This window comes from Glycine max, chromosome 20 (genome assembly GCF_000004515.6).
Source record: "Glycine max cultivar Williams 82 chromosome 20, Glycine_max_v4.0, whole genome shotgun sequence".
In the NCBI taxonomy this organism is placed as follows: domain Eukaryota; kingdom Viridiplantae; phylum Streptophyta; class Magnoliopsida; order Fabales; family Fabaceae; genus Glycine; species Glycine max.
Window position 1 is genome coordinate 45220825 of NC_038256.2, and position 25840 is coordinate 45246664.

At 30.8% G+C, this 25840-nt stretch overlaps 1 protein-coding gene across 4 annotated transcripts; it reads right to left on the reverse strand.

Moving 5' to 3' along the window:
• Positions 1 to 560: 560 nt before the first annotated feature.
• Positions 561 to 10289, reverse strand: LOC100783699 (serine/threonine-protein kinase BLUS1). 4 transcript variants are annotated; one of them, XM_041013417.1, is made up of 19 exons: positions 9437 to 10287; positions 9291 to 9335; positions 8959 to 9040; positions 8766 to 8834; positions 8203 to 8373; positions 8044 to 8109; positions 6691 to 6759; positions 6542 to 6604; positions 6194 to 6468; positions 2585 to 2721; positions 2383 to 2477; positions 2269 to 2307; positions 2118 to 2177; positions 1854 to 1955; positions 1680 to 1731; positions 1537 to 1592; positions 1291 to 1355; positions 1147 to 1198; positions 561 to 972 (listed from the first exon to the last, which is right to left on the reverse strand). In XM_041013417.1, exons 1-19 carry the CDS (start codon positions 9979 to 9981, stop codon positions 907 to 909), a joined length of 2109 nt encoding a protein of 702 aa, XP_040869351.1. In that variant the 5' UTR covers positions 9982 to 10287; the 3' UTR covers positions 561 to 906. The 4 variants fall into 4 exon arrangements, with proteins under 4 accessions (XP_040869351.1, XP_003556424.1, XP_014628291.1 ...); XM_003556376.5 differs by having other exon boundaries at positions 6542 to 6610; XM_014772805.3 differs by having other exon boundaries at positions 561 to 1198; positions 9437 to 10289.
• Positions 10290 to 25840: the final 15551 nt, after the last annotated feature.

A 25840-nucleotide genomic window follows, 5' to 3' on the forward strand; every position in this document is an offset into this window, starting at 1 on the left:
ATTACAAATATTTAATTTAACTAAAATTTAGTATACATAATCATTGAGTTAATATCAACAAATTCAATAATTAAATTAATAAAATTCAACAGATACCAATAATTATTGAAGAAAATAACTTTATTAAGATTCACTTTTAAATAACTTAATAAAGATCCACTTGTTTGAGTTCTTAAGAATAATATTTCTTTTCAATTAAAAAGACCTCAAAAGGTTATGTTAACACTTTCATCCCAAACTAAACAATAGCATATGAAAAAATTTGAAAACAAATATTGCATCATGAAAAGACTTTTCTTTTTAACTTGAAAAACAGGTCCTAAATAAACAACCAATTGGTTAATCTAGGTTCAGGTAACATTATTAAACTGTTAAATTCGGTTCCATAACACGATATTGGTATGAGAATATTTTACCATGTTGACTCATTTTGATACAGAACCTATTATTGAGGTGGTCGAATAAACCTATACAAGTTCAAATCCGATATATAGTAATAACAAAAACAGTTCAATATGTAGGGATGTTATTTCTCCCCCGGGGTAGTACTCACAACTTTCTTATCAGTTATCACGAGAATTTCGGATTGATCTGCAAACATAGCACGTTGCAGTATGATACAACAGAGAAGCTTATTTACATCTGAATCTTTAAATGAAATAAATAATGAGATTAACTATGACAGATCATCATCTTGCTCATTTGCACTAGCTGGGTATTATAGATCGTCACAAAAGTTTATTGAACACAAGGCTGGATCAGAGAATATATATATCTATATATATATATGACACTTATCAAGGACTGACTATAAACATCCAAAAAGTAGTTCTCCTCAGCAAAGAGAAAGAATTGGAGCCCAACGTATGATTGATCACTCGCCTGGAGGTTCATAATTATCTGCTTTCATGCAAATTCCTCTCTTTCCCCATTTTGTTCCTGGCTGTAGAGACCAGTTAGCTGTTGTTGCAACTGTTCAAAGCGATAACCAGATTGATAATTAGTTTTTACAGACACCTTTAAAACTTCAATTTAAATGGATTCCAAGTTGGACGTAACATGTATGTAATCCAAGCAAGAAAATAAAATAGCAGAAGCAAAATCCTGCACGGATAATGAAATATAAAAGCTTGTACAGAAACTTACCTGCACATATCTTAACTTCTCATAAGTCAGTTCGTCGGTCAAATTAATCATCCTGTTAACACATGACAGAAGATGTAGGTAAACTTTTTAAAGTCAGAGAGAAAGGGTTTACCAAGAAAGCATTTTACAAACTGATTAACTAACCGGGATTGGAGTTCTGAAATTTTGCCCAGCAGCAGCTGTTCCCTCTCTGAAACTGCTGTATCGGCCTATAAAAGACTCAAATGTCAAAAAAAGAACATCAAGCTGATGAAAAATCGTTGCATGTTTTGCTACAGGTTTGTCACCAAAACAGAGGCAATTAGTTCTTAGCAGAAAATTGAGATAGGCAGTAGTTAAAAACAATTAAGCATATAAGTGAAAAGAATAAATCAAACAAAAATTGCTTACACTTCCGTTGTTCTCTGAATTGCGAGGTAATGGTGGTAACTTCCCGTTCTGAGAAGCTGCAAAAATTTGATTGTGTTCATTATTTCATCCAATACTAAGGAAAAAAATCCTCAAACATAATCAATGGAAAATCCATCACTCACTATCAATTGCCTCGGCAGTTTGCAAGCTATTCAACAGATTCATTATAAGATCCTGGAATTAAACAGAACTTTCCAGTATGATTATAAATTGGAAAAGTTACATAATGATCAGCTTTCCAGCAGGCACACACTAGCAAATTATATGACATTGCTCAAACTTAAGGCTTCCCTCACCTGTTGAATAGATGTCTGCTGAAAAAGATTGTGAAGATGAGGCACTAAAAGTGATGCAGGAATATTGATATTGGCAGAATCATTGGAGGACTGACCAATTGGCTGAAGAGAAATACAAGCAATGCAAGACAGACAAGCATTATATATCAAATACAATAATAAATGAAACATCCTAGATACTCTGTAACCAACCACAGAATCCGAATATTCACATAATTGATTTTAAACAAAGTTGGGTATAGAGCAAATGACAAATGTACAAACCATTTGTTTGTAATCCACCATCCAATCACCAACACTCGCAGATTTCCTCATTGGTGATCCCTATATTTAATGTAACAGGAAGAGAATATCAAATGAGGAATAAGGGGAAATATATATATATAGACAATAATCAATTAGATCATCAACTAACCTGTGAAGATCGGCGCGAAACTGAACTTACAGGAATATCCTATTCAATATGAAGTCAGTTAAAATTGTCGATAGGGACAATTTGATTAATAAGAAAAAAAACTAAAAAGCATACCTTCACCAGATCTAAATTTTCTGATGTCACTGAAAATCGTCCTTTAATTTGCACTAGATTAGCCTTAGACTTATCATCCAAGGAATCTCTGAATCCTAGCAGGAGTTGGGTGAACAAAATCAAAACCAAGTGTTTAAGATGGCTGGTTGAAAAATACTAAAACTTGCACACAGCCTTACGGTGTACATGATGATTCAAATACCTCCAGAAGATTTGATTGGAGCTGATAAACTATTTGCTGAAGCTCGGTTTGGAAGCATTAATGGACCACTAAAGCTTGGAGCTCGTCGTATATCACGATTACTTTTCTCACCCGCTAACTGGTTTTCATTCTCAAACCTAAAAGTAATAAAGCATTACAAATTTTAACAAGCAAAAGATTATGCTGGTGATAACAAGAAAACCTCAATCACCAAGCAGCATAAAGATCAGAACCAGAAAGAGACACACTCACAACATTGAATTTATTTATTCAAAATTGAAATTACACTTTTTACAAAGAATATTTATAGACAACTCAAGAAATATAGAAGGGATAAAGAAGATTCTCCAGAAAATACACACTTTACGAAGGTAGACTTTGAACTTACTAGAACTCGATGAAAATAAAATAAACGTGATTGATTGCCTTGTTTATATAGGTCACCAAAAGTACTTCCTAAATTAAAAGCTATGACGTAAGAATGGTACATTAACCATTGATAAACAATTGAATAATTATTTTTCAGTTCCACACTATCACCTGCAATTCCAAACGGAGAATGTACCCGAACCTAGCACATGTGTGTGGGCACACACTAGTGCTAGTATGTGAAAAAGAGAGAAAGGGGAGATCAACTTACACTTATGCGAGTTACACACTCTTACAACTCTAACTTTATTGGACAATATTATCCAAAATCTAGCATTAGATTAAAAGTTCCTATTATGTATATTATATTTGCAAACTTTTAGATTAATCCAAAATTATTTAATACCTCATCAGCATATATTTCAAAATTAACAAAATATATACTTTTGAAATATATGAAATTAAAAATCGTAAAATTATCTACTTAGAATCGTAGTGTTTCACATGATTTAAACATTCATAGATATGTAATCTAAAAGTAACCATTTACCTATATTTTGAATAGAATGTTGTAAGTTATAAATTCATGCAATGAAGTATCAATTGAATTATAAATTGTATGAAATGTTTTAGACTATATCCATCTCATATGAACTTTTAGTTTAACGGTTAGATTGAACAAGTTTATTTTTGGTAAAAAGTTATTGGAGGTGTTCTTTTACAAAATTTGACACCTGAGATTAATTGACATATGTGTAGTTTATTATCTTGTTAGAAAAGTTGTAAGTTGAGCCAGGCCGAGCACTTGAAGCTCCAACTAGACTTGAGATTCATTCATTTAAACAAATCAAATTTAAAAACTTAGGTTTGCCTTGTTTAAAAATAGTTTTAATTACTATTTTGGTCCTCAAATTTATTTTTTAGATTCATTTTGGTCCACTTATTATTAAAAGGTTCAATAGGTCTTATAATTTTTTAAAATGGTTTCAATTAGGTCCTCCCTTTACTTTTAAAATGGGTTCAATTTGGTCTCATTTTTCTTCCATCTGCTCTGAAAATTTTAGCAAATAGGACCAAATTTGGTTTTAAATGGGACCAAATTGAACTCATTTCAAAATATAAGGAACCTAATTGAAACTTTTAAAAATAAAAGGGCCTAATTGAACCATTTTTCAAAATTACAGGACTTAATTAAACCTTTTAATATTAAGAAGACCAAACTGAACCTCAAAAATGAATTAGAGGACCAAAATAGTAATTCGACCTTAAAAATATAAAATTTCAGTTCGGCATCATTAGCTTATTTATAGATTTTTTTCCTCTTAATCAACTTTTTAAGTTTATTAACATCATTTTCGGTAGGCATATTATGCTAGAAGATGGAACAGTTCTTGCAAGAGTGCAATGCCTATAGGCATAACCAATCAAAAGCTTAGAATAGTTAAATAACTTCAACACAAACTTTATTATTATTCCAACACATCCAGAGCTTTCAATTGGTTGTGCCTAATAGGCACTATGTTGACACAAGAATCGCTCTAGAAGATGAAGAAAAAATATGAAGAAAGTGTAAAACATTTTGAACAATGTAGTAACAATAAATAAAATTACAACTCTCAAGATGGATTGATAATTTACTAAGTAGCAATAATATTATTTATGCATTATCTTATCTAAAGTTACATTTTTTTGCCATTGATACAAAAAAAAAACACAAGCTATTTGTTTATGAGTTTTAAAGTCAATCCTATAAGATTTATATAACAAATCTGAAATGAAAAACTTGAACTTCTTTGTTTAGTTGAACAAACAAGTTTATTTGAACATTTAACATGTCAAGCTTAAAAAGTTTATGAACAGCTCAACCCATTTACAGCCTTATTATCTTCATTCCTTACAAATATGAAGGTGAATTGCCCTTACAAAACTCTCAAAAAATATTTTTAGCATCATTTAGTTCTACAATCTTTAACAACGACAGCAACCAAGCCTTTTCAAGTTTTCATATTAGGATCGGCTACATGAATTAAATGACGTCATAATATTCTATTGAGTCATGTTAATATACAAACCATTGACCTCTAAATCCTTATTGAGTTTGCCTATTTTTTTCTCGGACTCTTCTACCTCTAACACAATAGGGTTACCCTCCATCTGATCTACTTTCGTTACTAGGGATTCTACAGGTCTTTTCTACACAGACTCAAACCAAAAAAAGAATTTAGAAATGAAATGCTTTCAAAGATATAAACCAATATAACCAACTCATCCTCCACTGATAATACTTCGAGCTAGTCTTGTTAGTAAATGCTCCATCTCTTGAGATATATCATGTAGCAAACTCCTTTTCTAAGGGTATTTATTTTTTTAATCTTTTACTATAATTGATGGTATTAGTTTACTGAGAAAACTGGTAACTTCTAAGTGTTACTTTTGTCCTTCAAACTCAGAAATTGATTTCCTTGACTTCTTGGACCAACACTTTCAACAAATTTAGCAAGCACAAAATAGTTCCAAGTCTGAAAAGTCATGACAAACCAAAAAATATCTCAAAATCGCAAACTAATTAAGTACCAGGTCATGGGTCCCATATTTTATATAAAACAGTATATTTTCAGCACTAACAAACACATAAAAGCCTACTATTTTTTATCTTTCCTCAACTAAGAGCCTAATTGTACAAGGAACAATGAGTGGCATGGAAAGGAAATAGCTCCTTGAGTATTAAAACAATATGAAGGAAAGGGCATCATATGAGGGGGAACTATTCCCCCTCTGAAAACTCATCTTTTATTCTCTTCAGATTTTGAGGGGAAACAGGGTAATGAAGGAGAATAGCTTTAATTTTACTTTGAAAACTACCTCATTTACTATTTTATGCAATAAATTGAGAAGTTCCAAAAATTTTGGTAGGGTTATGTTGAAATTTTGCACTTATAATTATAACTCTTTAGCTCACTCTTTCGAGGGTAAGCTTTGGTAGTAGTAAGGTTGCTACTTTGAGACCTGAAGATCACAGGTTCAAATCCTAGAAACAGCCTATCAGCTTGTGAAGGTAAGGCTGCATACATAATTACATATACCCTCCCCAGACCCTACTCGGTGGTAACCTCATGCACTGGGCCACCTTTTTCAACTTACACTTCCTTTCATCTTTAATCATCAAACATAGGGAAGACAATTGTTTTCCATCCCCTCCCTTCCCCCCTTTCAAAGATATAATATGAAAATACAATGTACCTTTCAAATGTACGCCCTCTTTCAGATGAAGAATGACCAAGCACTAAGCCTGGCATCAGGGGTCCACTTTGGGTTTTACCAAGTTTCACTGATTGAGTTTTAACTTTGCTTGTTCCCACATCATTCTCTAAAGTAGATGGTGTTGCTTCAGCAACTGATCCATTTCTTTTCTCACACTGTGGTATGTCGTTACTACCTACTTGTGATGTGAACTCATATTGTTGCAAGTTATTTGAATTCTTTTCATCCACAATAAACTGGGAATCAGCTGTACCCTGTCATGACAAACAACAAAGATTTTAATAGATTATTTTTAAGGAAAAGAAAGCTTAGAACAGTTGACCCAACCTTGTAAGAGCTGAAGAATTTGTTTTCATCTTCTTCCCTCATCTCTGCAATATCATCACCGTCCTGCATCTAGTAAAATTGAAGCCATTTGTTCAGATCAAAGAAAGAGAAAAACCAAGTAAATACAATCTGAAAACACAATAACATACCAATGCCGCTTGTGCTTTCAAATCATCAATATCGAAGTTCCATGCACTAACTCCTCGATGATATTCACTCTAGAAAGTAAAATATATAAGTGGATTAGATTTCAATGGTTATAAAAGCAACAAGGCTTTTTTATTTTCTGCATGAACCTATAGGTGTTATGTTAACCGAGAAACTTCAAAATGGCAAGCTTCCAAAGAAAATGGTTATCTTTTATCTTGCTTGAAAACACCTTTTCAGAATTGGGACCAATTGCATAAAATCCCTCTCATTTGTAGATACTGGAGAATTTGGCAGAGCTTTGAATTAACAGATGCATTTCAGTAAAGAAAATCACTTTATTTATTTGATAATAATTTTTTAGGTGTTTGGCTAAAACATGATAGGGATGATTTTAAGTTGGGGAGGAAGCAGAAAAACTTTTGTTAAAGAGGTGTAATAAACTGGAGATTTTCCAATGAAGCAGGAAAAAACATTATCTATTCACAGAATTGTTTCTTTATAATAAAGCTTTTTAGAGGAATGTTTTTCAAGAAAGCACTTTTCAAAAAAGAAAAACTTCACAGCAAGGCCAAATGAGTATGAAAACTTCGTTAGCGTAAATAAGTGTAGATATTGTAAAAACTTGTATTTTAGTCTGTATATTGCACAAAACAAAAGTTTATTTTTATATAATTAAAATTCATAATAATAAAAAATTATATATATATATAATATTTAAAACTCATAATAAATAAATATCTTTGAATACAGAAACTATATTTTGGACTTACAATGAACAATTAAATTATCATATAAGGTTATTTTTAACTATTGATAATTTCTTTAAAAAGAACTATTAAAATTTAATTCAGGGATATAAATAAAAGAGGATAGATTAAAAAGGATAGGTGGTTAAGAAGATTAAGTATACAGAAAAAAGATAAATGGAGGATAGTTTAAAATGGTTGAAAGATATTTTTTTTTAGCCAAATGCAGGAGTAGTGTGATAAATGGACATCCAAAGAAGTGAAGAAAGAGAATATTGGGAATGCCTAATTAAGAAACTGAGGAGAGTGAGAGTCATTCTCAAAGTTGTGTATTCTAATTTATAATATAAGAGTAGATCTACAAATATTGAAGTAAGATCAACCAAAGGTCTACCATTTTAAGTATGTAATGCACTCTATCAATCAACCAGACTTGAATATGCTCTACAAATCAAGGTTTCAAGTAGAGAAGGAAACTAGTATCAAGGAAAGGGGGGGCACAAACTTGGATAACATCCATCAGCCATTCATGAAAATGCTCCTTGAAACCATTGACTAGATATATATCACATTATATGACAAATGAAATTTGATTATCAGCCTTACTTGAGATATAGCTTCTTGTTCTGCAGAAGGCATTTTCTTTAGTGCTAGCTGAGCTGCATCTTTATGCTGCAAGGTTTTTGTGATGTCAAGCAAAGCAAAAGTAACAGATTAAGTGAAATAATAGAACAGGCATGCAGTGAAGCATGCATGATATCAAACCTGGAGGGATTTTACACGGTTCCACAGAGGCGGTAAATCAGCAAATAATTTCTTTACAGAAAGCTCCGGTGGCTTAGCCTGTTTGAAGAAGGAGTGTTTGAGCAACTTCTCCACGGATGGCCTCTTTGTTTGATCTTTTACCAGGCACATAGCAACCATTTCCTTGAAAGACTGGTCACAACTGGAAATACTTTAATTAGACTGCTACTACTACTACAATCATTATTGTTAATATTATCACTAGTGGAAACAAAAGCACTGTCACGTCTGTATGTTGGCATTTCTATCGTGCTAATGGCTAACGTATTGCTATTGCACTAAATTTGATATATTGTAAAGATTTATCTTATTATCTTATTATGCATTGACATGTATATTAAATTGTTTAATATTTTGTCCTGAATACATGTCTATTTAGCAGAAAGATAGGCACTATCATACTTGTGTGTGCGCATTTAATAAATGTGTCCTTTGCAATTAATAAACCATGACCAATAAACCAAATAAAACCACAAATGCATTCAATAACGATGTATCCGTCTAGGCAGAAAGAACACCCATACCTTGGAGAACTTTCTATCACGATCATAATCAAGCCCCGGAGGAGCATTCTGAATGGTCATCAAAAGAACCTACACACAAAACAAACAGTGAATCCCTATCACACCAGCACATTACAAATCACAAGAAACCTAAAACTCAAAGAACAGAACCATTCTGAACACATGCAGCAAACAGACAACGATTACAGCCTACCTTCATGGGAGGATACTTGGAGAAAGGCGCGTGACCATGAGCCAACTCCAACGCAGTAATCCCAAACGACCAAATATCCGCCCTGTCCAACCCAATCCAATCCAAACAAATCAGAAACCAAGTCAGAATCACACAGGTAAACCGAAGCATTAAGTACAAACCGACAAAAATTAGATGCAAATCCTTAGATGCATTCAACATTGTTCTTCAATTAGAATTAGAGTTTCACCTCAGTAATCAGTCTATGCATCAAAGGTCAATAATTCTAAATAAAAGCACCTAGAAAATTCGTTATCTAAATTTCATCCAGAACAAAAATACAACTAACTGACTTGAAATTGTAACCGGTTCCAGGTTGCAGCACCTCCGGCGCTATCCTGCGAAAACAACAACAACAAGAACATCAAAACATAAAAATCAAATCACAAAACACACCGATAAGACACGTTAACCGCAACGGAAGCAGAAAAAGTAGTACCAGCAGGGAGTTCCGACGAAGGTGTTTCTGGAGCGCTGGCGGTCGCCGGTGTCGAACATGCAAGCGGAGACGCCGAAGTCGGCGAGCTTGACCTGGCCGTTATCGTCGAGGAGAATATTCCCGGCCTTAACGTCACGGTGAATGTGGCCGTGTCGGTGGAGATACTCCAACGCCTTGAGAGTCTCCTTGAGGATAGATCCGATGGCGGCCTCTTCGAATCCCTCGGGATAAGCAGCCTTCATGAGGTGCAGGCAGGAGCCCTGCGCCATGAATGCCATCACCACCCACAGGCTCCGCTCCACCACGAAGGAGCAGTAGGCCCTCACCACGTTGGGGTGCTCTATCAGGCTCATCGTCTGCGCCTCCCTACGTATGTCGTCCAGATTTATATTGCAGCGATCCAGATCCAGGCACTTGACGGCGACCTCCTCGTTGTAGGGGAGGTAGATTGCACGGTAGACGGTGGCGCTGGCGCCGTAACCGACTTCTTCTAGAAGCTTGTAGTCGCTCCGGTTCGCCGAGTAGCTTCTGCTCCCGTTCCCCATTTCGAAAGACCACGATTGACCTTCAGCACCTCACGTTGACCGGCATGGATTGAATGAATAGTGTAGAAGAAAGAGAGAGAATGGAAGAATGGTGGTGTTGTGACTTATGTTGATAATAATAATTAGATTAGAGCACTAAGAGAAGAGTAGAGAGTCTTAGAGATTAGAGAGTGAGGGTGGGCACACCAACACCAACAACAACGCCCATCATCTCTAACGCCTGACATGTTCCTTCTTCCTCTCCCCTCCGCTTCGGACTCTTCCAGTGGGACCCTCTTTCTCTCTTTTTTCACTTTCTACTGCCTCTCTCTCTCTCTCTATATATATATATACTCTCCTATGGTTTCCACTGACACTGTAAATATCATCCGATTAGACTTAACCATGTACGTAATAGTTTGTTAAATTTTAAAATAAGACAAATGTTAAGGATATTCGTTAAATAATTCAAAGTATAAATATTTTTTAAAATTTTATAATCAATATCCTTAAGTTACTTGTTATCAAGATTTTTAAAATAATTATTTGAAGGTAACTTCAAACGTGTTTTGTAATTGAATCACAGTAGACATTTTTAGTTTATAGTTATTAAACTCATTCTAGTACCTCTCAACTTTACACAATAATTCTTTCTTTCCCTTCACTTATATATTCCATTTATTTTACCACACTTTATTAAATAATTATTAAGTATCGCTTTCGTTCTAAATATATTTTATTTTTATATAATTAATTATACTTAAGTGTGAATTAGTTTATTTATGATTATAAAAATGTGAATATAATTAATTTAAAAGAAAAATATAATTTTAAAGAAACTACGTACATGTTTTTTTGTTAGCTAGGGGTAGAACTATTCATTGCATAGATTTTTTTTAATTTAACTTAATTTTAAATGTATAGAATTATAGAGTGAGAAAATAAAAAAAAAATCCATATTACTATCACTAAAAAAATATGAAGTGATGTTCTTTTAAAATGGAATAAAATGTGATAAATTATATCTTTATTGTTAAAAAAATATGATATTTTATTATATAAGAATCAATTAAAAGACTACTTCTTCCATTCCTTTTTATTAGTTCATTTTAGAAAATAGTACATAAATTAAGAAATGTAAAAATATTATTATTTATATTAAAAGTATTTGTGTCTTTCGAATATGATAGTCATTGTTATTTTTCTTTCATTTATAAAATATGGTTTTTTAGTTATAATTACATTAGGTTATGTATTTATCAATTTTATCAATAAATACTTTTAATTAGAAAATTTGATTGATCATTTTTAATAAGATTTTAGTCATTTTTATCAACAAAGCTTAAATATGAGATTTTACTAATGTTTGGTTGTGGAAAGTGGAAGGGAACGACGGAGATTTTTATAAACTTGTGTTGTTTGAGGTTTGATATTTAGGATGGGAGAAGAGAAGAATAGAGGGAAGCAAAATTCTTTATAATTAAATTTTGCTCTCCTTCCATATTGAGGGATTTGGAGGAGAGGAAAAGGGATTTAGTATGTGTTTAGAATTAAATCATATTTACTTTGATCTATGCCACAAAGAAGCAATATACTTGTAGGAAAAAAACTCTTATTCGATCATTAACCAGAATTTTTCAGTTTAAAGTTTCCCATTTAAGAGAGAAATACACATGAGACTCGTGGGATACCAGTTATAAGAGGAGATTCAAATCCATATTTGTAACTTTTACCTCCATTATTAATTTTGACCTAATATTTAGGTCTAACGTGTGTAAACATCTAAACACGTAGTTAAAAACATTTCAAGTGTAATGAATAGAATGTTTTTATTTATGTTTTGAAATTTAAAATTTTAAGAGTAGAAAAGTAAATTAATGCTTAAAATTTCCTCCCTCCCTTTGTGAATCAATCAAGAAAAAAGGTTATTTATTTTTCCTTTCATTAAAATATTTCCTCTCCCCTCCTCTAAATCAAACAAAATATCTAATTAAACTTCATTCCCTTCCTTCTCTTCCATTAGAACTCATCTCTTCCTTTAAAACCAAATTATCCCCAAGAGATAAGAGTCCACTGTCATTCAGACCAAACTATCTGATGACAAATATACTTTAGTTTTCTCATAGTGTTAATTATAAAAAATATAAAAAGGCATCATCAAATAATATTTTTAAGACAGCTATTAACTTCTTTGAGAATTAAGTTGAGTTATAATTTAATAAAAATATAGTAACTGATGCAATTTTAAACTTCAAATAAGAAATATTTTTTCTAAAATAGATAAATATAAATTAGAGAAAATAAAACTTTTAAAATTAGAAAATGAAAAAACTATGAATTCGATATAATGTGAGAAACTTATATTTTTGAATTTATAAATATAAAAAATGCACTAAATATTAAATACATTGAAATTGATTAAATTATGCCATATTGTTTGATAAAAAAAAAAACAAGGGAAACATAATATGCTCGAGATAAAGGAAAGCGTGTAGCGTTTTATGAAGGACAAAGAAGATTAGGAAAAAAAAATATGGATTCATAGTGTAGAAGATATAGTTTTTTTTATAAAAGTGTACAAAATATAATTGTTTAATCACAAATGATCCATATAATAAATTTGTTGATTTTTACAATGTTTACTTTTAAAAATATATAAATGATTATTTTTAATTAGTTAATAATAGTTACAATGAAAAAAAATTAAACTAATAATACATAAAATTTAAAGTCTTAAATAAAATTATTTTTTTCTTAAAAAATTATATAAATTTTATATATCTTAGTTGATAATTTACTCTTAAAATAATATATTATTGTTCTAAACTGAACTTGAAGTCCAACATGCATAATGATCTATCTTGATCATCCAAATGATAGATTAATCCATATTGTATGTTGTTCATCGAAGTCAACATTAATAAAACACTCAAGATCGATCCAACATATTTTCAAGGCTAAAACAAACTTTGAAGTGAGACCTTTTAAAATTAGTAACAATACTTTTTATAAAAGAAAAAATAAAAATACAACCTATTCATGAATATCTTATAAATTTTAGTTGATGAGAATTTATACAACAAGAGACAAGTTATTTAATCAAAATTAACAACTAATTAATTTCAAGTGAGAGAGTAACATAGAAAATAGGGATTTTATGAAAAATAGAGGTAGTTTTTCCTCCAACAAAAGTTCAAACTTCATTCACCATAAAAAAAGAAGCATAAATCTTGTTTTTTATTAAAAAAAAGACATACATCTTAGTAACCGTTATACTAGACCAAATAATAATAAAAATTGTATAAATACTAATACTGAATAACCATTTTTTTAAGATACTAGCACAAATACTTAGGCCATCTTTTGCCTCTGTTGGCCTTGACAACACTTTTAAGTATATATACATTCATGAATAATATATCACGCATGAGCAATAATAAAGTTACTTTGACATAACACTAAGACATTATACTATGGCCAACAATAGGTTTTAGACTTTGTGTTAGGAAATCTAACACATTTAAGACACTTATAGATGCAACTTATGTCAAGATAGCATGTCAACATTTATTATATATTATCAGTATGGTGAAATTTTTATTAACTTGGATATTTAAATGTCTTTCGTGTTTTAGATTTGTTAAAGAATTTACCTATAATAACAATGATTTCATATTTCGTTCATTCAAGAATTGTTTCAGTCAATGTTCTTTACTCTAAAGTTTCACCTTAATCAATCCTCAACTTTAAGACACATCATCATAGTTTATCTTAAATGCATCAATTATACATTTTAAAATGTATTATTTAAGGGTATACTTGCTCAATGAAGGAGAATGAAATATTTTTAGGGAATAAAAAAAAGAGTTAAAAAAACTTTAACATCAAAATAAAAATTCAAAGGTAATTCATTTAAATGTTTTTATAAAATGTTTAAAAGGTTACCAATGAAATTACATATTTAAAAGTAAGAATAATTTATTTTATTATAAAATACGTATTTTAAAATTAATAATATATTTTATGAACCCTGTCTATTAATTTGCATTTAAAGTTTAATAAAATGTAAAACTTGTTGATCCTACCATTAAATAAGGTGATAACATTTTCATGATCATACATGTCAAATTATATATTAATATGTATTTAATATCATAATTAATTTGCTTATATTCTGAAAATTATATTGTAAACTAAAATGAAATTAATTGATGAAATATCATATAATTTTAAAACTATATGCATTTTTTTATACTTAACTGACTGAATGTAATCTCTCGAATTAACTGTTGGGTTAATGAAATTAAATGTCTATAAGAAGTTATTAAAAAAATAAGTTAAGCATGATTTACTCCTAAAAAGTAAATTAATCTCTCCCCTCTCTCTCACTATAAATGTATGTACCAATTTTAGAGTATTGTTTATTGAGTTGCTTAAATGAGTCTTGTATATATTTTTTATTGTTTGAAATTGGCTCAGCAATGTTGCTTATATAAGCAACAATTATTTTTTTTATAATATATAAGCAACAATATTTGTATAAGCAATGCCACACCATTTGTTCCAATGCTAAAAAAATTATTAAACAATGTTTCTTATGGTGTTTGATAGAGATAAAATGGAGTAATTTTATTTTTTTAAAGTTAGCGTGAATCTCACATCACTATTACACTACTTTATTTCAATTATTTATTTTTCTCAATTTTATTCTACTCTACTCTACCGAACACACCATTAAAATTAAGCCACTCATATGAGTAACAACTCTTAGTGCAAAAATAACTCAAGGTAAAGTTATTAATTTCTCTTTATTCATGCTTATAATTTCGAGCAGTTCAATCTAAATTAGCGACGCTTGTATGTACACATGTGTACTTTTTTCACTATGATTTTTTTTTTTCAATCGACAATTGTAAATTAATTTTTAATGGCAAATATAATCACTAAAACGTATATACTCACTTCCTTTTAAAAACCTTTTTTTATACACATTTGTTTATTAAGTATTTTTTTTAACAAATTAATATTTTTAAATTGAAAAATAAAATAAAAAATATATTTAAAATTGTGAAAATACACAATTGATTTAAGTTACATTTAAAAAATATATATTAAAAAAATTTATATATTTGATCCAACGTAATTTGAATTAAATACCCACCGACATGGCCATGGTATGTCTTTTTGTTTTCCCTAATTAACTGCAGGTGCAAAAGAAAAAAAAATGCAGCATGTAGCTTAAGACTATTTTTTTCATATTTGTCGGTATGCTTGCTACACAAATATTAATATTAATATATAGTATGACGGAACAAGTTTGCCATCCTATGCAATATAGCCCAAAGAAGTTGTCTTTAGATTTGGTTTTTATGGAACATTGAAGTAAATGGAAATTATAAGAAAAGAAAGAAGCAAAGTAGCTTTTGCTTGCGCTGAATCAGTAAATTCATATATTTTAGTTTTAGGAACTTTTCGTGAACATATTTTGAACTATTAGAATAGAATCTCTTTTAGTTTGTACGAGCTAATTTTTGGTAGTTTGTTTACATGGACTTAATCAACTAAGTGTTTGCAAGAGGATGTTAGTGTAGAAATTAAGAGAATCTACTTCAATTTATTGGATAGTGTATATAAGAGTTATTGTAAGTTTATTGTTACTTGAGTTTGATTCTTATAGGTAAAAAAAATACTCAAAAGAGTGTAGAAGCTTTAGAGTATACTTGAGGTTTTTATGACTTATTTATATCATTTTTTCATAAGTTATAGTAGTGATTCTTACTTGATGAAATGTGAGAAACACTTCTAGGTGTGAATCCCGTACATTGTGCCAAACATTGTTAATGAATTGTGTACTTGGTCATATGCTTCGCGGTTACATGGGAGTTGGTGTGGGATCAATTCTTTCAACGTGTTGGGTCTTATAGATCTACCTACAGTCGGACATAGAAGTATTGAAGTCCTCTGGATGAGGTTAAGAACAATTGTCCCAAACTACTAACTCAATATCGTCACTTATCTGAGCCATATAATGGCTTAGAAGAATGACAAGTGCCTTTTTGTTATATTTGGTCTTTAGCTAATTCAATGTTCTTGAATTGTTGCACTTTCATTAAATATAGTAATATCCATTTTTGTTGGACTTTAATCATGACAACCCACTACGCATTTAAATTTGACAACATATTTGTATGATTTCCTTCACTTTGGTATTATACTTGTAAGGACACGGATGCTTGAGTCAGTATTTGTAGAAGTTTAACAGTATACTTGAGGCCTTAATGGCCTATTTATATTGTTCTTTCATAGGTTATGATAGTGATTATTATATAATGAAACATGAGAAACCACCTATAAGGGTGAATCAAGTTACTTGCGTTATTAATCAATTATGAACTAAATCATATGTTTTGTGACTAAATTAAAGTTGATGCGGAAAGACATAAAGTGAGTTAGATAGTTAAAAAAAATATTATAAGTTTGATCTTCTATGTTAACAAAAAAAAAAATCAAAGTTGACATGAGGTTTGAGTTTTTTATTCTTTAATGTGTTGAGTCTTGCTAGTCTACATGTATGCATGATCAACATTGTTATTTTTCATTCATATCATACCATACCTAATCACATGTTAAAGGTTGATTATTTTTCGATCATATCATATTATGTTGGTGAGCTGAGACCTATAATTGTTTTCTCAATACAAATTTTAGGTAAAAGTAAAATAAATTAAAAATGAAAGTAGAGATTTGGGTTGAATTTTTTAATTGATTGAGCCGAGAGATCTATAAAACAAGTACAATTAGGCCATGATTCGATGAATTCATAAATTTATAATAGTTTTTTTTTACAGAAAATTTATTTTATGTTAGATAGAGTTCCTTATATTCTTTATTATTGAGTTTTTAATCAAATTACGATGTGCGAACGTTTTTCCTAATACTAAACTTGCATAAAATATGTTTTGCAGATTTTTTTTTTAAAAAAATAAGTATTCACATATTAAATTATTTTTAAAAAAAAATTGTAATAATATAATCATTTTGATGTAAAATTTATCATTTATCCAAACTCAACTTATCACTGAAGACCGCAGTGCATGTAACTTGGACATTGAACCTATAAAAAGCCTTCTCCTTTACTTCTTTTGGTTTCAATTATCTATGCTTATTTTATGAGTTTATCTCTAAAATATACTTTATTTAGTAAAGTTTTAGATTTTTTTGTTTGATATCAAATTCAAATGAAAGATAGTTTAGAAAAAGTATTTAATTTTTAATTGAAAATACATGAAATTAATTAATTTTTTTAATAAATGTGAATTTTTTTTTTTTACAATTGAGATCGAATGGAATATTTTTTTATATTTTACAAGCATGTGCATTTATAAGATTTAAAACACAATAGTTATATTACTGCATGTGTGAATTGATGTGAAGTTATTTTAATTTAACCAAATAACTCGAGCAATATTATCTCCGGGTGAATTAAATAAAAAATTAGTTATGCACTTGTGTAGGAATAGGAAATCTGATTCATGGATTGGTGGGTAGCCCACAGCCAAACCCAGATGAACGGCCCACGATAGAGTTGTTAAAGAAAAACAAAAAGTCTTCAACAACGTACAGAGGCAGAATTGAACAAAAAAACGATCGATCTGCAGCAGCAGTTGCATCACCAACCGCTGAACTTCTTTGTGGGAATCCATCAGTATATATCATTATCAATATTTAATGATCCTATGTTGGTTGTTCCTCAGTCGTAAGACACAGCATTTTTACGTAAGATACATTGCATATCTCCAAACGGTCCAGTTCCCTATATTGAGATGAGTTTATTTGAGAACAAGTTGACAACAAAGAAATGCAACTTGTGAGGTGAAATAATTGATTCTCTTATTTATGAATTCCAAAAAGTCCAAGATTGTAACTTTGTAATTGGGAGGACAAGTCACGGATTGAAAGGAAATGGTAGTATTTTACTAAGTTAGATAATTTAATTTCGGAATTGTTTATACACTAGCAGACATCAATCAGACACCAGTATGCATATATATAAAATCAGGAAAAATAAGGGTCCCCGTGATCTAGAGTGGTCACTCATTTGGAGCATCCATGCTCTCACTGAAAATTACTACTATCACGGGTTACCATACAATAACTGACATTGTTTTAATTTTTTAATACTTAATATTTATTTATTTTTATAGCCACAAGTTTGGTGCGTGCCAAGGGAACATTTGTTTCCACTTCCATAGCAGATGATGGTGATGGTGTTGATTGATCTCGGGAGGTAGCAGAAGTGTTTCTTTGCTACTGTCATTTGTTTTTTCTTTCTTAATTTATCGGATGTATTTGCACTATATTACTTGGTGTCTTTCTTTGGGTATCTCTCGTGCCCTCATTATAATATATTTCGATTTTGCTGATAAAAAAAAAATTGTATTATACTTCATTGAGAGTAACATTTTTAACAATATTATAATTAGAAATAATATTTTTTAGAATATTAAAAAATATATTTGGTTTACATTTTAACATTGCTAGAAATGCTTTTTTTTTTAAATTTAAAATAATTAAAATGAAAAATAAGAGTCAAAATGAAAGTTATAATAATTTTTTTTTCACATTTCTCACCATTGAAATAAGAATTACAATACAATTACTTTTCTGAAAATGAACAATACTTGAGAAACTCATAACAGACTTGAAACACACTCTTAAAAGAGAAACATGTGTGCCAGGGTGGTGCGGTTCGGAATCATGGATGAAATCAATGACCATAAACTCTATGGCCGTCTAAAATGGGAAGAAAAAAGCAAAACCAACTAGACAAGGAAAATTTTGAATTTTGAAAAATATTATTTCTAATGCATTTGGAGACCATTTATGTATTTTGTATTCTACCATGCTTTACATGTTTAAGGTCGCAGGTTGAAAACCTAAACCATTGATTACTGTGTAGCAAAATCATTGTGACAAACGCTTAGAACATCGATATTGTCGAGAATGATTGGAGCATAGTAGTAAATAATGTTCCACAAGGAGGAAAGATTCAGTTTTTTAGTTGGACAAAACCACAACACTTCTTCCCTTGAACAACATTTATGGTATGTTTAAACAAAATACAGAATAAAGAGAATACATAGAATTAATAATATATTTTCTTTTAGTTAACGAGAAAATGAAAAAAAACATATCAATTAGAAGTGATTTTTTTCTTTTCAATCCAAATTTCATATTTGTATCTCTTCTCTTATTTTCTTTCTATCCTATCCAGAAATGGAATTGGGATAAGGCGAGAACGTGTATGTGGTTTTCTGTCTCCGCTTTTTCAAAACCATCTTGTATCCGTCCCCATCTTCAATGAGTATAGTTTTTTTTTTTTTTTCACTATCCCCATTTCCGTTGATATTCGATATACTTGTATCCGTTCTATAATTTAAAAAATATTATTTTTTGCAACAATAACACATAAAAAAAATAAATTTTAAAAAATTGAACAAAACCAAATATGTTATTTATTGAAGAAGTCAAGTTTAAAAAAAAATTAAAAAATTGAACAAAGGTAAGATTATTTTTTAAAAAATGAACAAAGCTAAAAAAAATTGAATAAAATAAGGATATCTTAATAATTATATTTGTCAGATACGGAACCGATATTTGTGTCTCCATCCTGTTCTTAAAAGTCAAGTATTACCTATATCCCATGTTTGGTCATAGTCGAGACGAGAGTAAAACAATACTAGCATGTGAGTGTTTTGTCATGTCTAATCATACCCAATATAACATTACAAGACACAAAATAAAAAGGAGATATAGCAAGGTAATCTTCTTCTCTTCCATGCATCTCTTTTCATTATTTTTTTAAATAATTATGTAAATTTTACATAGTATTTTATTAAATCTTTGTTTATAAGTCTTGCAAATATTTTATAATTTTTAATATTACTTTTTTAATGAATTTTTCATTTATTAGGTCTTTTTTTTTTTATCAATTTTGCTGACATTGTGGTGTATTCTATATATTTTTTTTTCTTTCAACGCATTGCACTACATGTCATGTGGAGGTGACTCTAGGTGGTTGCGGTGATGATGCTTGGGTGTGGCAGTAGTGTTGGTGGAGGTGAAGTGAGGCGATCGTAGAGGTTTGGGGGAGAGACGGTTAGGGTTTTGCTTGGGAGAAGAAAGATAAAATAAAAAAAAAAAAAAAAGGATATCAGAATTTTGGGGGTGTAGCACGCAAAAATAGAATGCATTAAGTAATTGATAAGACAAAGCTGAGATGCGGATTTGGTATGGGCCAATAATCTTAGATAAGCCCAGCAATATATTATCAAATAATGTCCAATGGGAATATACTAGTATATGGCAACTCTGCAAGCTCAGGCTCCTCTTGCTTGACTTGTGATCTGACATACTATGATGAATTTCAGTCACTACCCGAGAACCTTATTGCTTGACTTAAACTCTTTGTTTGATTGGCGGAAAGAGAAAAGAACTATTATGGATGGACAGAAAATAACTTGTTATTCATTTCTTCTACATTTAGTTTGAAATTGGCTGATAAAAGAAGGAAATAATAGTTTCATATAGGACCTACATACGTTTTTGTTCCGTCCAACTTTGAATGAATGGAAACGGTGGGGAAGGAATTCTTTTTTAAAGAAAGACAAAAAATAAGTATATTTATATTACATTTCATTCTTTATTTAATATATATAATTTTTGCAAGAAAAAAAAAATATATTTTTCTCCTTTTTTTCTAATAAAAAATAACTTAAAATTAATATCATTTCACTTTTCACTCTTTTTTTTTTCTTTTCTTTCCTATAAAACATATCCTGACTAATCATACTTTATATATACATTTTTTCCAATTATTTTTCGTCATCAATGATGCTTATCTAAACCAATCATTTACCATCCTCTAATTATTAAAGCTCACATATACAGTCTGTTTGACATCGGGGTTTGATTTTACAACCCTTATTTGACATTCTAATAATAATTAGTAGTAGTAGTAGACGACGAGGACCCTACAATGCTAATCTTCTACTTCCGAATTCACACGGGAAAGAAACAGGAATTTTGTAGGGTTCCAAAAAGACAAAAACAATTAATGTTAAAATCAGGTATTGGCAAAAGTGTACGAATCAGGCACATGTCGACCACACTCCTCACTAGCTAAGGTAGGATTTTGTGCTACGTGTCAGTGTCGTGTATCAGTTGATAATGGCAATGATCGATTGAGCCATTAGCCACTAGATTCAATTCAAGTATCCACTACGGAGTTAGTGGTCATCACAAATGAATACTTCACCCTTACTTTCTCAACATTAGATAGATGCTCACTATACAGCTATAGCCAGCCACAAATTAATATATATGCATTGATGCCAACATATATATATGTAAAAACCACCCTTTCACCATTACATTGTTTCTTCTTAGTTTCCATTCCTCTTTGTACAATTAGAATCTGTTCACGATGTGATGTCTGGAATATTTCAAACCTAACTAGTGCCCATATTCAACGGTCCTAATGATGCAAGTAAACCATCACCATCATCATCATCTATGCAGAAAATTTTACCATCTATATTTTCAGCACCCTATTCATGACACTTGCATCATTAACATGAAGATGAAATCAGCACACATGGCTAGAGTATATATATGAGACAATATTTGAAAGACAATTGTAACATCTTTACTGCTAAAGTACATGAATTATACAGTTTATATATAAGATATACAAATCAATCAGCAAATCAATTAACAAAAAGAAAAAAAAGGCATCGATCCAAGTTTATCTCTATGCTTCCATCATTTTCAAACTCGATGCTAAATGTTGACAGCCCAACCCATCCACTAACAGCTGCTGCAATCAATGTATTTCAATGGCTCACCTTAGTCCCCTCATGGGAAGAGAATCTCTGCCACTAGAATTATGTTATCGGAACCTCATGCGAGGGCAAACCTGGAAAAAAGGGTGGGTCAATAGGAGAAGGTTAGCTAGTCAAACCAAATGGAAGTTAAAAAAGTTTTTGCTATATATCTCCTTGCTGATTCTACCCCTCACTGTTGCCAGTGCATCAAATTCATTATTAGATTGTGCGTGTGCCTATTATGTATATATTCTGATTCTGAACGCATATAGTTGCTCTTTTTTGGACAGTGATTCATTCACTCACTCGGATGAACCTTCTGATTTTTCAAAGTGCTATCTGTCGTAGTTGGGGGCGTATCTGTGAAAAGTAAATCTTCAACAGTAAAAAGTGTAGTCCTTCATATAGTTTATTAATATATAGTGCTGTCTGGTTAACTATTACTCTATTAGATTCAATTATTCGTTTCAAGTTTGATTTTTTTTTACTGTATCTGCGTGTGTGTATATATTGTGAGAACTGTAAATGCGTATGCATGTTTATAGCAAATGACAAGAATCTTAAGGATGGGGGATTCAAATTATACCCATATTATAACATATTTAATTATTATCCTATTTAATAACTTTTCATTGAAGAATTTTATCTGACAATCTACCATTAGAGCACCTCCAAGGATTGGGTGCTCTTCTGACATGCACAGTTACAGTAACGCAACAAGGAAACTGTGAGCGTTGGAGAGAAACAGTGCAGAATCACATGTTGGTTTCGGTTGCTACACAGAGCACCTATTATTCTTCAATTTTTGTGGGATCCATAGTACAAATTAACATTATAATATTTGTTGTGGTTGTGAATAAAATTGCACAATTGACCGTGTGTTGGTGTTCTTAAGACTGGGCATGCAATTTTCCTGCAAATAAATTGGACAAGTTATTTCTTTTAAAAATGACCGTTTTTATTTGACCGTTATGAATCAAATTTCCCTGCAATATATGTAACGGTAAAAAATGAACAGTAAAATTGCTTAGTATAAATTGTAACACTTTGATAATATTTTGTCACACAATTATCCTTCAATTGCATCTTTTTTTCTCTCTTATATTTTGCTTGTTTTTAACCTTTCTTTGTATACACAAATGAGATATCCTAATCAATATAATTTCAATTTTTACTACAATTTGATGCCAAATTGACAACTCTCAAATGCTAAAAAATGTTCAACATTCTCCTCAATCTTCAAATTCTCCAAATAACCCAAGCATGGAAAAATTTTCCCATCTTCCAATTTTTGGTATCTTTTCATCAAATATGTCATATATGGATAATCCTTATGTAATGTCAGACCAAAGTGGAATAAATTCTTCATTCCAAACATTTAGTCCCGTTATGATTAACGATGTTTCAATGATGAGTAGTGGTGGAAATTACTCTCATCAAGAAGTGCAAACACTAGCGGAATCCACACTAGAGTCTCTAAGTTTCTTCATTTTTCTCCCAAATTAACTTGGAAAAGGTTACAACCAGTGGAGATATAAGCTTGAGTGATCGTGCAAATACTAAACAAAGGTTTTCAATGGTTGATGATAAACTACTCATTAGTGCATGACTGAATGTTGCAAAGGACCAAAGTGTTAGAGCTGAAGAAAAGTGGAAGCTATGAGGATGATGTCATCAACAATACTTAAGCCATTTTTATCAAGATCACAAAAAGTCGTTTAGTCATGAGTATGCATGGCGTGAAGTGAGGAACCACGCTAAATGGCTTGCAATGTATGGTGGAGGTTCTTCTAAACGAACAAAGACATCGACAACAGGGACCTACACGTCATTATCTCAATCAGACATGACAACTGATTATGAATTTGACATAATATCATCTCCTTTATAGCGTCCAATGGGAACAAAAATGACAAAAAGGAAGGCTAAAGCGAAATCTAAAGAAACAAATTTCGACCTCGTAGAGATTAAGGCAATGCAAGAGTCATTGAGTCAGGTATTGACAAAATTAAAAGATCGTATACATACCAAGGAGGCTGAAGTCTGGAAAGAAAAGGGAGAATTACTCTTGAAAGAGTTTTCCACCCTCATGAAGGATAAACCTGGGATGACAGGGACACAATTTCAATTTCACAATTATTTGCGCAAAATAATTAAGAAAAAACATGGGTTGAACTAGCCGTTGGGAGTCAAAGTAGTTGTTACATAACATTAGTTGTTGAATCTTATATATTGTTTCAATGTTGCCATTTTGTATCACGCCACTTTGTTTCCCTTGTTTCTTTTTTCTTCAATTGTATTTGTCAACTTTTTCTTGCCTTCTTTTGTCAAAAGGATCCTTATGATTTGCATTCTAGAAGTTAACTCAATGGAAAATTTATTGAATATGAGTTGAGTGTCATTTGAGCCCAACATAAGTGTATTCAAAAATTAATTGATAAATGTGTGGAAGAAGAAGGTAGCAACTCCAAACAACGTGCTCGTAAAAGAATTCATATACCAAGAAATCGTGAAGAATGTCATCTTCGCTTATTTAATGATCACTTCTCTGCAAGTCTAGTATATAATGATAATCAATTTCGATGAAGGTTTTGAATGCGAAGACATGTATTCCTACGCATTTTCAAAAGAGTTAGCAACAATGACGAGTATTTCCAATTGCGGAATGATGCTATTGGGAGAATAAGCCTTTCATCATTGCATAAATGTGTTGTTGCAATTCACATGTTGGCTTATGGATCACTGACAGATAGCACGAATAAGTATGTGCGTATTGGTGAAACCACTACAATGGAATGCTTACAAAAGTTTGTCCAAGAAGTGAATGAGGTATTTGGGATCGAGTACCTAAGAAGGCCCCACAACAATGACATTGAACGTCTTTTGAAAATTGGAGATGCATGCAGCTTTCCCGTAATGTTAGGTAGCATTGGTTGTATGCATTGGGAATGGAAAAATTGTCCTACAACATGGAAAGATCAATATCAAAGAGGAGATCGCGAAAAAGCAACTATTATGCTAGAAGCAGTGACGTCACATGACTTGTGGATTTGGCATGCACATTTTGGTATTGTTGATTCAAATAATGACATAAATGTCCTTAACCAATTTGATGTCCTTAAATGAAGGTTTGCAAGGGCGAGCTCCTGAGGTATAATTTACAATAAATAGAATCACATACAACACGAGATATTATTTAGCATATAGTATTTATCTAGAATGAGCTACATTCGTAAAAATCACCCCAAAGCCACTAGGAGAAAAAATAAAATTGTTTTCCCAACATCTAGAAGCAGTAAGGAAAGATGTCAAAAAAGCTTTTGGAGTTCTTCAGTCACGATTTGCAATTATACATTTCCCAACTCAATTTTGGGAATTGAAATATTGAAGAAAATAATGGATGCATGCATAAAATTGCATAATATGATTGTCAAAGATGAACGATATGAATATGATGTAAATTTTGATTGTTCATATGATGGTACAAGTGATGATGTTTCCACACCTGAAGTTCTTAATGAACATCATAAAGCTTTTAGAAGATATTTAGAAAAAAGAGCACATATGCATTAAAAGAAAATACATTGTCATCTTCAAACAAATTTAGTGGAACATATTTGGGAACGTTTTGGACCTGAGAATAATGAAAATTGAACTCCATTTTAATGGTAGGTTATTTGTGTTTATTTATGTATTTTAAAATTTATTATTAATAATTTAAATTTGCATTATATTTTATGTATTTTAATTTTGAAAGTTAAATTTTATTTAATTAAAATGTATTATATATTTATTTAATATTTACCTATTGTCATTTAAATATATTAACTTAAAATTAACATGACTAATAAAATATAAAAAAGTATATTGTGGGGTCCATTTGAGAAACTTTAGTAAGTTTCTTGGTTGGAGTAAAAAATTGATTGGGTTGTTTAAAATAAGAAATGTGATGTGACATTATAAGGAAGTATGAAACATTATTAAAAAAAATAAAA